The sequence below is a fragment of the Colletes gigas genome, unplaced genomic scaffold (genome assembly GCF_013123115.1).
Source record: "Colletes gigas isolate AHSC1104 unplaced genomic scaffold, ASM1312311v1 Colletes_gigas_Sc00033, whole genome shotgun sequence".
Classification (NCBI taxonomy): domain Eukaryota; kingdom Metazoa; phylum Arthropoda; class Insecta; order Hymenoptera; family Colletidae; genus Colletes; species Colletes gigas.
The window spans coordinates 1,882,389-1,899,068 of record NW_025106662.1 but is presented as its reverse complement, the minus strand read 5'-3'; the positions used below and the strand labels follow the sequence as shown (position 1 = coordinate 1,899,068).

The window sequence follows — 16,680 nt, the reverse complement described above, 5'->3', positions numbered from 1 at the left end:
ACGAAAACACCTGTTACAGAGCCCGCAAACGTGAGATGTTCTGTTTATTTTCATACGATATCGAATCATCGTAACACACTTCGACACGAAAGCGGTCTATTTTACCAACAGCTCGAATAAACCATGCAGATGGCAGCATGTACCGAAGACACACACTATAGATCGCGAGGGGGCACATTAATAAATTATTATTTACGTTGTACCAAAAAATGAAAAGGAAATTAATGGTTTTGTCTTGGATCTACTGCTAGATTCAACGGTCCGTTTACACGATACGATTTTTAGATTGATTCGATCATTTTACTGTCAGATTAAGAGAACCAATTATTGTCTTCTTAACTAAGATCTAAAATACATTAATGAAGTTCGACTTTCGTGTTGCATGTTTCTATAAATTCTAATGCATTAGATACTATAACACTAGAAACATTGTACATACAATATGCGTATGAAAAGTTAGGTTAGGTGCACATAACTGCAATGTGGACAACTGTAACAGCTTTTTTTAGTAAATATCGTCCTAACAGTAATTCCAACATGAGTGAAACGTTTATACCAATCACTGTCGCCCAAATATTGAATGAAAAACTTGACTGATTTTTGTTTCTTTGATGACACTTATAGAATCTAAAATAACCAGATTTTATTATTTTTGACTCAACTACTGCAATAATAATTTTTTCTTTAGTATCCCAAGTTCCTTTTCATCAGCAAGAAAATCATCCTTTTCACTAATATTTTTTCATTATTTTATAAAAATCAAATGATAAGAAATTACTTTTTAGTACTAATTGCACATGTTAGATTACGTTTTACATGTAACTTCGTAAGGTTCATTCGATATTTTAAGTAAAACAGTATAGGGCGACAATAACTTGGTTGATGGCAGTAAATGGATTCTTTAACCTACGCGTAAAAATGACATTTTCGATGGAGATACGAATCGTATTAGACTCAGAAATAACCTCGAAATCGAAGATGTATTTATCTAAAAACGCCTTTAAATTGTTTGTGAAACTATTACTTTCCTGTTGCTTCCTGCAATGATCTAACTTTATTGATTGTAAGATTCTAACCAGGAAGTGCACAATATAGCGTTCTACAGTTTCAGAGACTGAAAACAATAGAATCATCGTTACAATTGTAGATAACAGAAAATACGGCTTTGGAGGTGTCTTGAACAATGCGCGCTGCAAAGTCAGATGATGGTGCGTCAGAGGATGACGTCGCGTTGCCATGAACTTAACATTTATTTACAGTAACATTTTCATCGTTTGAATTTGATGTTCATATAGTCTAATTCACGTTCGTTATTTATCAGTACAAGTGTATACGCAACAACGTTTATAAAATATAATGTAAAACGAATAATTAATATAATTCCTAAATTTTATAATTCTTAGAGGGGGCAGCGATCGCCCCTCTCTTGGATGCGTCCTGGTTTTCGGCACATTCTTTGCGTGAAAACATTAACTGAAACATATATGTGTGTTTGAAAATGACTGTTTGCCCTACTTCTATCTGTTAACAGATACACTCTAATCGAAGATCACACTCGATGCATAAGAAAAACTACTTTGAAATTTTACGATTATTATTTTCAAATTAAGTAATGGACAATTATTTTTTTTTAATGAATTTTTTCACACAAACATTTAGGCTGTTATTTTTGGTCCTTTCTATAACCTACATATACGTACATACCGAAACTTAGCGATCGCCTTGGTATTCAATAACCTCCATTTAAAAATTATGCTTTGAAAGACAAGTCCTCGAATGAGAGAGAATCGCGATGAACATACAAATGCCTTATTACGCCGAACGTATACTTACATCTAACTACTAAATAGACGATTGAATTTTACAGACCGATTATAGTTCCAAGAACTCTACGGCCATTTTTCCACCTAAGCAATACAACGACACGATCGACTAAAATTTTCAATTGACAATTACCTGTATCTATCGAGTGTAAAAAATATTTTCTAACAACTTTGCAGTAAAGTAATAATTCGAAATGAAGAAACGTAACAAAGGAAGATAATAAGGTCGCTTTAGAAAATTTATATCCCCCGCCTTAATTTGCATTTTTCAAGGTGGACGAGCAAAATGTCGGGTCCTTTATGGACGTCAGTGTGCCTCTCACTTGCGCGACAATTGATGAAGAACGCTGAATCATTGGCAACGTGCTTGAACACCTTGTAGGAAATTCATCGGGGCCCCTTGTTCCGGTTTTCGACGCCGAAGAAGTCCCTACATCGCGATGTCGCCGGTCCGGGGAGCGTTCACCTCGTGAACGAGGATGCAAAATGAACGAACCGAATGTAAATTTAGAACCGCCTTCTTTCTTCGTTTCGTAATCGGTTAAAAGGGGAAACATCCCACCGTGAATAATCCTCGAACGGTTTTCCCCTGTTTCGCCCAGCGTAGGAAGTTATCCTCGCAGAGTCGAAAAGCGCGGTTTAAAATAAACATTCTCGACACTCGCCTCGAAGAGCACAAGACCAAAAATCTAACCACGGCCACTGGTTAGATTTGTTTAAAATTTATTATCAGTGCTTGTCGATTGTAATAATTTTTGCCAGAAGCCAAACATAATATAGACTATATGAAAAATATGTACATAATACATACAATACGAAAAACCCCAATGTTCGGGGGTTTATGAATTTACAAACCAGATAAACGTTCGAAACCAAGATAACCCGGACGAGATTCGTCGACTGACCCAGGATTATTTTCGTTTATTGACCATTTTCAACGGTGGGTATACCTGCTAGAAACGTATGTATTTAGAAACGTCGAGAAGGTCTGCGTTCACGACAATGGCAGCGAGGAATATCTCTGGTCGCGAAGGAAACAATCGTTCCAGGAGTTGCCGGATTATTCTTGAGCCTGAACCCGAAACGCGGCACGCCGGTTAATCCCCGAGAACACAGCCGGCAAACAAGACGTTAAAAGAAGAAGAGGAATCGCGAAAAGCAAGGTTAAGAACAACCACAACGGCGAAAGGGGGAGAGAAACATAGGAAGAAGAAACGTAACGAGAGATGAAAAGTGGGCGGAGTAAGGGAAGGGTAAGAGAAGGGATCTCCTCGCGTCTGAGGACGACCCTTGGCGGAAATGCAATTTCGGTTCTTGTCTGGAGACGACGTCGCTACCGTGGCTCATCTCCGAGGCGTGACCCCTTCAAGATCGTTGAAGACGCGGCTCTCTCGCGCAGACAGAAGTTCTTCTCTCTGGCATGTTCCAGAAGATGAAAGGCTCCCGTTGCTATCAAAGGGAAAGGGAAGAGATGCAAAGGCCCCACCAGACAATGGCCATGAGCCCCAAGGTTTTCAGCCTCGACGTCCAGGGCTCCGGAGGTTCAGTCGCGTGATTCCGACCGGACCAGTCGACCGATTTTCAGATTTTTTGCAGATTAGAATTGTTATCCTACCGCTAAACTTCTTTATTGTGCATGCACGGTAATACAGTAGGACTCCGTTTATTCTCCTGTTTCAAGGTGAACTGGTTATCTCTGAATTTTCTTTTTCCTGGGTTAGAAACGTGCTCCTCGATGTCACGACTTTTTTTCTTTCAACGTTGTTTGAACAGAAACATCCGAGCCTTCTTTATAAGGTAAATGTATCAATTATAGTAAGCTTGTTATTAAAAAGTCGTTCGATAACTTTTGTCTCGTAAAGTCTTGTGAGTTTTCATTTATTTCATTTATTTGTTAATATTAATTTCTACGTCACCGGATGTAACAGGTGCTCCAGCAGCATTCCGATATCCATTTCCGGTCCTTCCACGTTCTCACCGCTAAAACTGCTACCAATTTTTTAATCTTAAATAACTATGCCACTACCGTGTAACTGAAATATAAAAAAACATATGCATGCATCATGCAAAATATACAAAGTAAAAGAAAAATTTTAACCGTTAAGTGAAATAAGCATCAAGAATTAAGTCGCTATAAGTAGAACCTATTCGTTATCTATTATTTGAACAAAATGTTGCACATTTGTGCTCCGAGTTAAGTAACTATGCAATAATGAGATCATTAGTATTCAATGACAACGTGTTACACGTGGCTAATTTAATTGTTTACCGTTAATGACCGTCTCGCCCGTACAACAATGTCGGAGACATTAATAAGATTACGATATAACGGTTATGATAATGAAAACGGTGTCGCTAATGACACAAACGTCGGGATGTCATGGGAAACCTTAACAAAGGCCTGAATTTCATTTAAATTCGATTAACCGGATTTTAAAGAATTTATATTTTCCGAAATCCTCCCTGTGCGAAACCTTACACTTCCTTTATACTATACGAACTGTCAATCCTGTACCAGGTATTACGCGTGCAAAAATCAAGAACAAAGAATAGTATCAATTTCATAGAAAATACATTTTGGCTGTTGTTGGAATAAACAAGAGTCTTAACCTAAACCTGCAAGAAACAGTTGCGTATTTTAAAAATAATTTTATCATTAAACTTCGATCTCAATAAAGCATCTTGTCGAAACCACATCTTACAAATTATCATTGTCAGTAACAATCACGGTCGCGCTTTCTTCGTTTTAAACAATGTAAGAAGAAAAGTAATTCGAGAGGAAAAACGCAACTATTTTTTGGTAAACAAAATTGCAGCTTTGCACAAACGCCGGTGCCATGTTGACCATAACCTAGATACGGCTCTGGCTTGAACTGATTTGTATCTCAACGTCTCTAATCACATACACGTTTGTTTCGTTCCACGAAGGAACGTGTTATCAAAGAACCGAGAAACAGGAAACCGCATTCGTTATTGGGAACGAAGGCTAGGGTTAGCTTGATCGAATGGCGTGCGAACGTCTCGGAAAGTTTCATTGAATGTGGGCGGAAGCGTGTATCTGCGACGCTTGTAAATCTTGAACAGGAAGCGGAATACGCGCACATTCATAAATTGGCCACCGACTATTTCATAAAAATTCTGATCGCGGTGCTGGCAAGGCTCGTTTCGTTCAAGATTCGACAGAACGAACATAACCCCCACAATGGCCTTTTTCATCTGGCAATATAGAAGGCCATTCTTTTCGCTCGGTATATGTACTTTGCGATTTAACGCGAGTTTATTTTAAATTGCAAAAAAAGCTTTGGAAAATGGTATAATAGGACGCTCTGGATTTCCGTCGCGTCTCACGATCGGCTTGCAGAATCGCTACTTTAAATGAAACTTTCCCAGAGCACTGTAGGAACGCGTGAAAATTAAAGACATCGACGATATATTGCAAGAATTTAGTATAGATGATATTTTAACTTGGACTGCTTTAGAGATACGTTCTAAATTTCTCGTGACGCGGTACCAAAAAGACAACTAAGTTCTATTTATAGTAGTTGTATATTACTTATCCCGGTACTACAAATAGCCTGCTTTATAAATAGATTATTATAAATACATTATTATAAATAGATTATTTTATGAATAGGCTATATATAAATAGTCTACTTTGCAAATAGACTATTATAAATAACTTATAAATAACCTGCACTGTTCCTTGATGTACATATACAGATCAGAATAAAGGCGGCTTCATCGAAATTCGTTCAGTAGATTTTGCGTTAAGTCAGGTCAACGCCAAGTTATTTTTTAATGAGTTTTCTATCTTGTTCAATTAAGTTCAAAAATGGATCGTCATCAATATGCCCTGTTCTAATTCTTGTAACGATGACTCTCTCTTTTGTAGGGTAGAAGCAACCACGTAGTTTTCGTAGAATGAGTTGCAGATGGATTTCCGTTGGGTACATAATGTTTGTTTCCATTACATATCTCATTGGTTCATTATTTATCTTTTTGTCTCTTCTGTTAGGTCTTCCATAGTTCTATTCTGTGGATGTAGTTGTCGGTAGATTAACTGCTCCATTAGCTGTTCGATCCGCCTTATCGTTCCCCAGTTATTTCGTGCGTAATACTGTTGAAAAAATACGACGATCAGCCATGTTTTTCCAGCTGAAAACAACGAAGACAGATGCACAATCGTGCGGCGAAAAGTCGCTCGTCTGCATCGGGCCTTACGAGCGCTTCGTAGCGGCGATGACGTCAAAGTTCGCGAAAAAAACCGCGTAAAACGAAATTCGTATTGTTGAAAATCGTGTTTTTCGAGGGACAATTGTACTTCGTTATAAAATAATCAGCAGTAAAGTGGCGGTAAAATGCAAATTGGCTGTAGAACCAAAACGTGGTCGACGCTCCTGATCTGTAAAAACTATCATTCAAAACATAAATTTCGTTTGAAAAACGATATTCTGTAATTAATTTTTAACGATGCGTGATATGGATATCTCGTCGCGCGTAGGACAGAACTGCAATACGTCGCCATTCGGATCCTTTTGTCGTGCAAATTGTAGTACACAGCTACGTCTAATTGATAGCTCGTTTGCAAGGTGGTATACAATCCATCCTCGCTTTCATCGCCTGCAGTCGCACAAAGGACAATTCAATTTCCGCGCGACCGCGTTTATATGTGGCTGCGCGCGGTGTTGCTTCATTTCTAAAAACATCGGGCCCCGTTCGTAACGCTAACATAAGACAATAACCCAAATAAACAATGTATCCGCACCGATGAGACCTTACGTAAGAGGCCGACACGGTCGAACAAGCCGAATGCCATTTGTTTGCGTGACGAGCTGCAGTTAAAGGGATGGTAAGGATTTACTAGGAATTTTTTTATTCAATTACGGTGGCCTGAATCGTATCGATAATGAAAATCCTTGATACTTGGTTGTTTTGCGAGCGTTGGTTCAAGGTTCCGGACTCCATCTTTTAAAGCACGCTACTCGTCGTTGCCCCTGGTATAAATTTGTTTCTTTTTTAATTTACAGCACATTGTTCGGTAACTAAATTTGGTACAATTTTTATTTTTAGAATATTAACGAAACTTTAATAGGAAAGATATAAAAAAAAAAAGGACAGTTACGCCGTCAGAGACCTTGACGACACATATTTTTATTGGCGTTAATAACGCCTGTTTTATTAATCCATTAACACCTATTCCTATCTAACAATTATCGACCATCGCGCTTAATATAGGATCGACGGTGTTTTCATCCTGTCAATCGTTTCTACTCTATTAAACAATAACCGCAGGTTGGATGTCTTCATAAGCACGTTTTTTTTTTACGCTTTCAAAACAAACGTGCACTTTGTTGGGGTAACAATAGTCCAACACATTGATCCGCCGTTCGAAACGGTTGATCGTAGATAAGAGTTGAACAATTATTTTTCTGTAAACATAATTTCTGGACACGCGTTGGGCGAATCCTCACGGCTATTTATAAACAAATAAATTATAAATTCAATCTCGAATAAAATTCAAAAACCTATTCAAACCTATTAGTGGATCGAATAAACATGTTCATGTACAGTAACAATGAAGAGATTTATAAACATTGCAACTACTATCTAACCTGCTTTCACTACACGTTTGTTTACAATGCACGTGATAACTGACAATGATCTCGTCCATTTCACGACTAAACGCTATGTTTCTAATTTGTTTTTCTCCCCTGAATATTTCATGGCGCACGATATGTACTTTCCATTGTGAAACTAAAGTCGTTTAGATATCATATTTATACATTACTGAACTATTACATACATTATAATATTCGACTTAACTTACATAAACTTGTTTTTTCTGTTAATCAATATATTGCAAAACTTGCCTCGATGCAATGAGTTAAAGATTTGCATAACGATTATGGTCTTCATTCAGCATTATCGCGTGCTCAGTGTTCAATTATCCTACTGTAATTTATTCTGAACTGCAGGAAACGATGGAAAATAAAAAGTGCGCAATACCTTATTACGTATCTTCGGTTATTCGTTTTTCTTTCCCTGATAGAGCTCTTAGCAACTTACAAGAAGAACAGTTAAATTGTACTATGTGCAAGTTGAATGCACACGCCTAAGGATGTACTAAATTTCGTGTTATTTCTGGACTTATTTCGTTCCATTGTTTTGAAACAGCATCTTTAAACAGTCGTTTTGTACAGAGTGTTTTTGTATTATTCTCTCTAATTCGTTCCAAATGTACTCCATCGGATTTAAATTTGGGAATGGAGGAGGGGTTGGTAATGGACGAGGTGCATTAAAAATAATCCATTGGCGGATAATGTAAGCAGCATGTTTTGTACTATTCGTGCTAGAATAGTAATTTTTTCCACATTTCTTTAAATATATGTATTCATAAACCCCCATACTAATATATTTATATTTATTCATATAAATACGTAGTTTCAAATTAAAATTTTTTTTTTTATATTAATTTTACTAATCAATGGTATCCAGCAGTTTTAAGAACTCTCCGGATAGCCTAAATTGTATCTTTATATTATTTTCCTTGTTTACTTATGCTGTTAATACTGTGGAGATAACCATGGAATTTTGTACTATCTTGGTGATTTTCCTTTTATCTCGATCTGTTGATTTTTCCAAATGACCGTTTCGTGGAAAAGTTACGTTTTCCTCATCGGTAAACCGTTTAATTATACTTCTGACCGTAAACCAACACTAAACCACTACTGGAATTTATTTGTTATTCATAATTCCCGTTTAAGTTTATTTTCGACATGTTTTCAAATTATAAAATAACAAATGTGAGTATTTATTATTTTGCGTTTTTAATTAAGACAAATGTCGACAACGTTCTTGATTAAGATAAATATCCTAACATTCTGAAAAAACACAGATCAGCGGAAACTGCTACAAACATGGAGAAGGGTTTACGTTTTACTTGATTGACGTTTTCCTTTTTAAATATATAGATAGATCAATAATTTTGTGACTCACTCTACGTAAGAAGTAAATGACTTACATCGCTATCGAATTAGACGTGAAATTGCCATGGATAAATATGAAAGTAACGTCTTCGTAACGTTGCCTGTTTCATGGTTACTTAGAAAAAATTATTCCATAATATTTGAATATAAATTGATGTAGTATAAAACAAATAAAAATGTTTATTTTTCTGGTTTCTTTACTTACATCGCTTTCATAATTATCGGTACGATTAAAAAACCGTGAAATTGATTTATTGATACAGTTTTACTCCCCAATTTTAGTCGTCCGTTTTGCACAAGCTATACCAATGGAATATAAAATGTGTCATTGATAATACGAAATTTAAACATAACGTAATAGTAAAAAGTTAACAACAATATCTTACGGTTTGAAATCAATTTAAAGTAATATAGCTTTGCAAAGTCGGAACGTGGATGTGTATTCTGACGATCTTGTATAGTACAAAATGGTGATGGAGCAGTCGACGCAGTATTCTCGAATCACGCATGCGCGCGCCTGCGCCACAGAAAAGTAGTACGCCGGAGTTTTCGTCCGGTATAATCGCGTTCCTCTTCTCGTGGCGTAGAAAAGCCCGCGTCGGATTGTGTTCGGGTCATTTAACTCGTATCTAATAGCTATTCGATCGGCGTTCGATGCATTGAACGCATTTACATTTCGACGGCAGGCAAATCTGGACGTCGGAGTGCGCAGTGGCCCAGTGCGCATCGGTGGACCGAAACACGAAGAGCGAGATCAGCGAGAGAGTTGAGAGTGTAATGTCTGATAAGGCGAGTGATGGACAGTCGTGCGAGTGCGTGACCGTACCTTCAGTTTTGACAGTTCAACCGTAAAAAGTGACTCGAGGGAGGTACAGATTCCCGAACAGCGCCCGAATCGCGTCTAATATGTATGTGCCAACGTGCCATTGATCAAAGCGGACGGTTCGGAGGACTGATTCAGAAAATCGCACGGACAAGGAAAAAGCACAAGTGGTCGTCGGTGTGTGTCGCGCGTTGTGTCCCGTCGTAAGCACCTACGTGTCTTTCGTCAGGAGTATAAGAACATTAATCGGAGGTGGTTACCTCCGTACGAAATAAATAAGGACCAGAATCTGTCATAATTTCTTCCCACTGGCAAACAAAGGCGGCTGGTTTTAGCGCTGCCTTTGAAGACTGGATATAGTACTGCCTCTCTCTTTCGTTCTTGCTCTCGAGGGACGAGGAAGCAGAATGGAGGCGATAGCGAAGCACGATTTCACGGCTACTGCGGAGGATGAGCTTAGTTTTCGAAGGAGCCAGATCCTGAAGGTTAGTATATCGTACGTCACGATGCGACGTTTAATCCTCGACGTACAAGAGTGCAAGCGGACATTCGCATTTTCCCTATTACTTCTCAATGAATTTACCGATCACGAACTTCTCGAACTGCTTTCGTGCGAGCGGATATCGCGTGTCTCTTAAGGATATTCGCGACAATGCGCTACGTTCCATAAACTTATATTCTTCGATACTTCGTTGTTTTTCTTTTTGTTTTCGAATGTGTTCCGACTTTGTTGTCGACAATTCGTCCACAGATATTTCTTCCGAGCATTTTCTAAAACACTTTCTTACAAGATACGTGACAGGAAAGTTTGTTAATGTTATCATGATGATAAGTTTTCTCCTCCTACGATTCTTACCATTCTTGAATTGAAATTTGGGCGATGTACATTTATTAGATTCGTACGGACGAAATGTTACCTTTCTGTGTTAAACACGAATGACGTATAAATTTATTAAAAACGTTTTTATATGATATTTTTCACTTTTCTCAAAGTTTTGCTGGCTTCATTGTGTCAATTTGATGACGAAAAGAAATTCTGGAGATCAAAAAGTCGATGAATGTTATTGTTTATGACCATTTATGTTTAAAATATTTGCTGTACAATTACTCCTGCAATATCATAATTATATTAAATAAAAATAAACTTTTTACAGTTGTATTATATGTATATGTTTTAATCTAAATATAATGTTATGCCTTGTCATGATACTTTTTATTTACGTTTTTTATTAATATTTTAAGGTTATGTATCAATTACAGCATTTAACTTTAATAATGAAAATGAAAGTAATCAATTGTTATGTATAATCTTATTTATGTGTAACAGAAATAAAAATAACTACAATATACATGTTTCAATTTAATTATACAGTCACTTTCTGATCAAAATCTGTGTTTGTCCCTATATAAATATTCTTTGCATCTTTCAATTGATTTTGTAAGCAATGATTAAAGAGTAGTAAGTATGTTGAAAGAAATTTGAAACTTTGTTTTGCATACATAATTTTCATTGCTACAAATAAATTATGGCAACTGTGTTATTTTTACAGATTCTAAATATGGAAGATGACATGAATTGGTATAGAGCTGAACTAGATTCCAGAGAAGGTCTCATTCCAAGTAATTACATAGAGATGAAGAACCATGAGTGGGTATTCCTGCTTTTTAACATATAAATATATTTTCAGTATCTTTTATTGAATATTTATTACAAGGATGTTACTCTAAAATTATATCTCCTTGTACTTTGTTTTTTCAGCTGGTATTATGGAAGGATAACCAGAGCAGATGCAGAAAGATTATTAATGAACAAACACGAAGGCGCTTTTCTTATTAGAATTAGTGAAAGTTCTCCTGGTGATTTCTCTTTGTCCGTTAAGTTAGTAAAAGATTGTTAAGAGAAACTGTGTATACAAATTAAGAAATATGTCAAGCAACATTTATTGACTCTCTTTTCAGATGTTCGGATGGCGTTCAACATTTTAAAGTATTGAGAGATGCTCAAGGCAAATTTTTTCTCTGGGTGGTTAAATTTAACAGTCTTAATGAATTAGTAGAATACCATCGCACGGCATCCGTTTCCCGCTCGCAAGATGTTAAATTAAGGGATATGGTTCCAGAAGAAGTAATTACATTATAACTTTTTAACACGATGGTTGTCACGGTGGTTGTTTGTAACAATTATGTTGTACTTTTTCTAGTGTCTAGTGCAAGCATTATACGATTTTGCGCCACAGGAACCCGGGGAACTCGAATTTAAGAGGGGAGATGTAATTACCGTTACCGATCGTACAGATCAACATTGGTGGCACGGAGAGATCGGCAATAGACGGGGTCTGTTTCCATCTACATATGTTACTCCATATCACTCCTAGGTAAAAATATGTGCTGCGCTTCGAGTAATTCTTTCGTTATTGTTATTTGTATCTCTGACTGGTAGAAATTATTTATTTTTAGGCCTCATGTGCACACAGAGGTCACAGGCATCGACCTCTTAATCCCACCACTATCATATACAGGATCAGACTTACTGCAGAATTAATCAACAATATTTTGCAAACTCCGCCTATCGAATGGGCTACCAGGATGTATTGGTGGTCTAGACGTCGAGTTGTCTAGCTTGGTTGAATATACCATTAGCACTCTTCGTTGGTCTCATTGAAATAAATTCTCCATGTTTAGTAATTACGTAAACAAACGAGTACGTAGAGTTCCTTGATGTAGCGCATAACGGGGTAGCAAGTTTGTTTTGTTATCATTGGAATAGCGAGAGTAAATTTTCACTGGGACCGATACTATTATTCGAAGTTATCAATAGTCATTGTGTGTGTGTACAACAGATACATCTTTAAACATCTCATATTTCAGTTCCGCGAAGTAATCGAGTAGAAGGTAGATGTGAAAATACATTCACTATATTTACGCGTGACAAACGAATCTTTAAATAGTGTTTCCTATTTCTTGGTAGTCCATTAATGGGAGTATTCATATGGGAACGTACAACATCAATTGTGTACATCAATGATGAGGAGCATCGGCCATATTAAACGAAACTGCATATTGTTTCGAAAGACAGGTTTATTACAGGGCTGTAATAAACATTGTATTTTTCAATACGAATTCGCTGTTCGAAGAACGGGGACCTTGGTGATAAAGAGCCTAGTAAGCTACCCTTACGTGAGATACAAGAACTTTATATAGATATAGCATTAAACGCGTCGCCTTTTGGCATAAAATGCACACTTATTATGCCTCTATGTTGTGGATATTTTTACAAATACTTTAGGAAGAAAGTATTCTTCCATTGGTTAAGATACATCTGACACCACTATATCAGATATTCTTGCTGTGTATCATATATAGACTTGTACTTTCAGACTGCACGTTGAATAACCATTCTGACGTCTTTTTATGAAAATCCTTTTTAAGTATTAGCAAAGATATATAATTGCAGTTTGAACAAGCTATTTTGCGTTTTGATTTTTTCCCCTATCGTACGTATACGATGGGAGAATTATATTTTTACAATTACCGACTATTCTATGAAACATAGTTTTTCACTTTGGAACATTGTGTCTTTTTTGTCTAGAAATGTTACGACGAAGAAAAGCGAACGAGAATACAATTTTTTACACGAACATAGTACATGTTATATATTCTTATTGAAACTCGAGTACAACGAGTGACTGATTTATTCTTTGTAGTGTGCTAGAATAGTAACAAAAGAATAAAACGTAGAGTATCAAAATAAGAAAATACAAATTTTTATGTCGAAAATTCAGTTAATTTCGTGATATATGTTACCTTCTTAATGAAAATTTCTATTCTGTAAATGCATTTTTGAGAGATGCCAAAAAGCGATACGACATCGAGAATAGGCCGTGCGAAATAGACTCGACTTTTGAACACGACTGGTCTGTACAATGCAAAACATGTAATTTTTAAAAGAGCGTAAGTTCGTGTACATTTTTTTAAATATTTTCTTTTTATCTGATCATTTCGGTAAATCTTGCTTTCGTATTTCTGTGTAAACAATGAAAATACGTAGCTGTATCGTGTAATTATTATTATTATTAATATTATTATTATTATATTATTATTCGTTATGTTACATTTTATTGATAACAATATATTATATTAATTACATTTGCATGCTTTATTTACTTACGCCCATAAACCACGACAGTTTGATTACAGCAGAAATTTTATCTACGTTACGTGATAATATTGTATTTTAGTTCGAATAACTGCTTTGCATATACATTTTAGACAATTAACGCTATATGCTTGTGCATGCATTGTATTATAAAATAGATGGAACCAAAAAAAAGTAATTCTAAAAAGACATACCCTTTCTTTAATCCAAAAGACTGCAATAATGACCTTATGGTTCTTAAAAAGTATAACCCTGGGGTCGCCGACGCTTGTTTCACCGACACGATTTGATCGGTATTAACTTTTGTCGACACTATGTTTACGTGGACACACATTTAATACTTCGTTTCCCATGAATAGAGGAAATAACTTCCGCCACTTGTTCAAAACTAATTTGCATTGCGTTTGTTTCACGAACAATTTAACCCTTACAATCACGAACAGATTGACGATGAAAGCGTTTGTTAACGACTGGATTGTATCGATGTAAAGCATAGTATCGATAAAAGTCGATGTTGGTCAATTCGCGTCAGCAACCCCAGAGTAAACCCGTTTCTGTATTGTACCCAAAATTATGGTTACGGACATAGGCGTTAACGTATGTAGTTTTGACCCACTTTACACCGTCAATACATTTAGTGAAGATTTATTATATTTTATGTAGTTCCTGATAAAACGAGTATTATATCAAGAGATTGGGAGAAAAATTGAAATTTACCGAAACAAAGAATATTCTAGTGTTTGCTTTTTATAAAGTCTAATATTAAAAAAACCGCGAAGTTCGGTTGCTTAGGTTCAAAATAAATTGTTAGAACGCAAGTTCATCCATTTAATTCTAGCTTTATGGTTAATGTTATTGAAAATGCGGATATAGTATAGTTAAAAAACTGTCAGAAACATCTGAAGATTAGTAGTGTAGATTTTAAGAAATACAAAGCATACAGATTCACTTGCCTTATGTACTTAAAGGTTGCTCATTTTAACAAATATTCTCATACATAATTTATTTTCCCGATTTTTTTTTTTCTTTTTTTAATTTGTGAATATGCTTTACAGTTTTTATGACAATCTGTGTATATTAGCATTCATTTGTACATGTATTGCAATTTTTTTGTTTGTTAAATATTTTGTATCAATTATTTGAATAAAGACATTAAAGCAGCAACAAATAAAGCAATATACACGTACACTTGTTATGAATATTTTCTTAACTATGCGTGTACAATTGCTTAAATGAATCGGGAATTGAGTTGTCTTATGACAACAGTATACCATGATATGTCTGGACCAAGAAATGTATAATAATGAGATGTAATAAAATACATGTTTGAACAAAGTTCATTCTACTAATCTTGATTTGAATTATTGCTGTTTGCAAAGACTGTACAAAGTTATACCACTCACTTATTATTTTAATTTTATGAATGACAAGCAAATCGAAATGCATTTATATCATGATCAAAGTGTAATGCTGTGAAGAGTAATGCTAATAATTATTTACTGCCTGATGTATAGCTAATACTTAATACTAAACTATTTATTATGTAATTATTAAATACAATTGTGGCATAATAAAATGCTATCTGAAAACATGAACTTTTTTGTTTACTCTATAATTGTTATACATTTTTCATTATTCATTTCATTATTTCAAATTACATAATAATTGTAAAAATTATGTATTCTCTAAGTACTTCATTTTTAGGGTAACACATCTTTGTAACACATTTTTGATAAAAAAAGGTATTTTATTTAACATACAAGTCTATAAGAAATATATCTTCCAGCAGTTTCAGAGGGTCTAATAATTTTTACAACTTGTCCACGTTTTAAGCCAAAATAACGTGCCACTGGGTCACCAACTTGTATACGCATCAATTGATTCTCTTTTAACTTATACCTGGTAAGTAATTCTTCTTTCTCATCAGGTGTAAGTACAATATGTTCAGGTACCAATTCATGTTCTGTGATGTTAATGAGTAACTCTGATTCTAAAAATTGTTCCAATATATATTTTGGTGCCATGTCTACGAGTGACTGTTTTGCTGATGGTGTCATTCCTTGTTGCACAACAATGATAGCTCTATTATAGAAAACAAATCATATAATATATTACAGTTATCAGATTACTAATTCTAAAATTCATGTTTGACTTATCAAGTAGGATTGAACGTTTGATAGAATGTTACCTGTGAATTTTTTCCTCTTGCATGCGTTGACAATACGTTTTAATAGTTTTGATGCCTATTTTAGGTTCATCGGGAAAGAATACAAAGAGTTGGTCCGTCGGATCGTCATTGTGAGCTACTAGAACGATCAGATCACTGCGTGCTGGTCTTTTCTCGCTTGGTTTGTCACCGAATTGTTCTTTAAATTGTTCTAAAGTTTGATCCAATTCATCCTGCGTAACGAGATAACCTCGATCATGGCATAACTGCATTACTGTTTTCCTTATTCGCCACAATTTATACGTTTCGGCTTCGTCATCCATTACTTATTTATATGTAGACTATTTACGTATTCAAATTTTCCAGATTTGTCTTATGCTTCCTGTTTCTCTGCTACTTCTAATTGACAGTATTTTAGCCGAACAACATAACCTTTATCAAATAAAACTCACAATTTTTCGCGCATGCGTATTGAAAATGGTTTAAATTATTAAAATTAAGTAAACACGCATGTCGTATGGTCCTTGTTCGATTGGTATAGAAAATTATGTAGAAATTTATACAAAACGAGTAAAGAAGCTCTAAAGAGAGGAAAAATACTGGAATAACTGGTGAAATGGATCATCAATTTGGCGTAACTCCAAATACATATTTTATTTGACAAGCATTGTATAGGATACTAACATTTGAAGTAAAAATAAGGGAATTGGAAAAACATAAGTCTT

The 16,680-nt window shown here is 35.5% G+C and overlaps 2 protein-coding genes across 2 annotated transcripts; one reads left to right on the top strand and one right to left on the bottom strand.

The window, feature by feature from the left end:
• Positions 1-9,414: 9,414 nt before the first annotated feature.
• Positions 9,415-14,809, top strand: LOC122402189 (growth factor receptor-bound protein 2). Its single transcript, XM_043404785.1, has 6 exons — positions 9,415-10,117; positions 11,183-11,280; positions 11,392-11,511; positions 11,592-11,757; positions 11,834-12,007; positions 12,090-14,809. Exons 1-5 carry the CDS (start codon positions 10,040-10,042, stop codon positions 12,005-12,007), a joined length of 636 nt encoding a protein of 211 aa, XP_043260720.1. The 5' UTR covers positions 9,415-10,039; the 3' UTR covers positions 12,090-14,809.
• A 663-nt stretch (positions 14,810-15,472) lies between these two features.
• Positions 15,473-16,394, bottom strand: LOC122402111 (DNA-directed RNA polymerases I, II, and III subunit RPABC1). The gene is made up of 2 exons (XM_043404654.1): positions 15,977-16,394; positions 15,473-15,870 (listed from the first exon to the last, which is right to left on the bottom strand). Exons 1-2 carry the CDS (start codon positions 16,276-16,278, stop codon positions 15,540-15,542), a joined length of 633 nt encoding a protein of 210 aa, XP_043260589.1. The 5' UTR covers positions 16,279-16,394; the 3' UTR covers positions 15,473-15,539.
• Between the last annotated feature and the right edge of the window lie 286 nt (positions 16,395-16,680).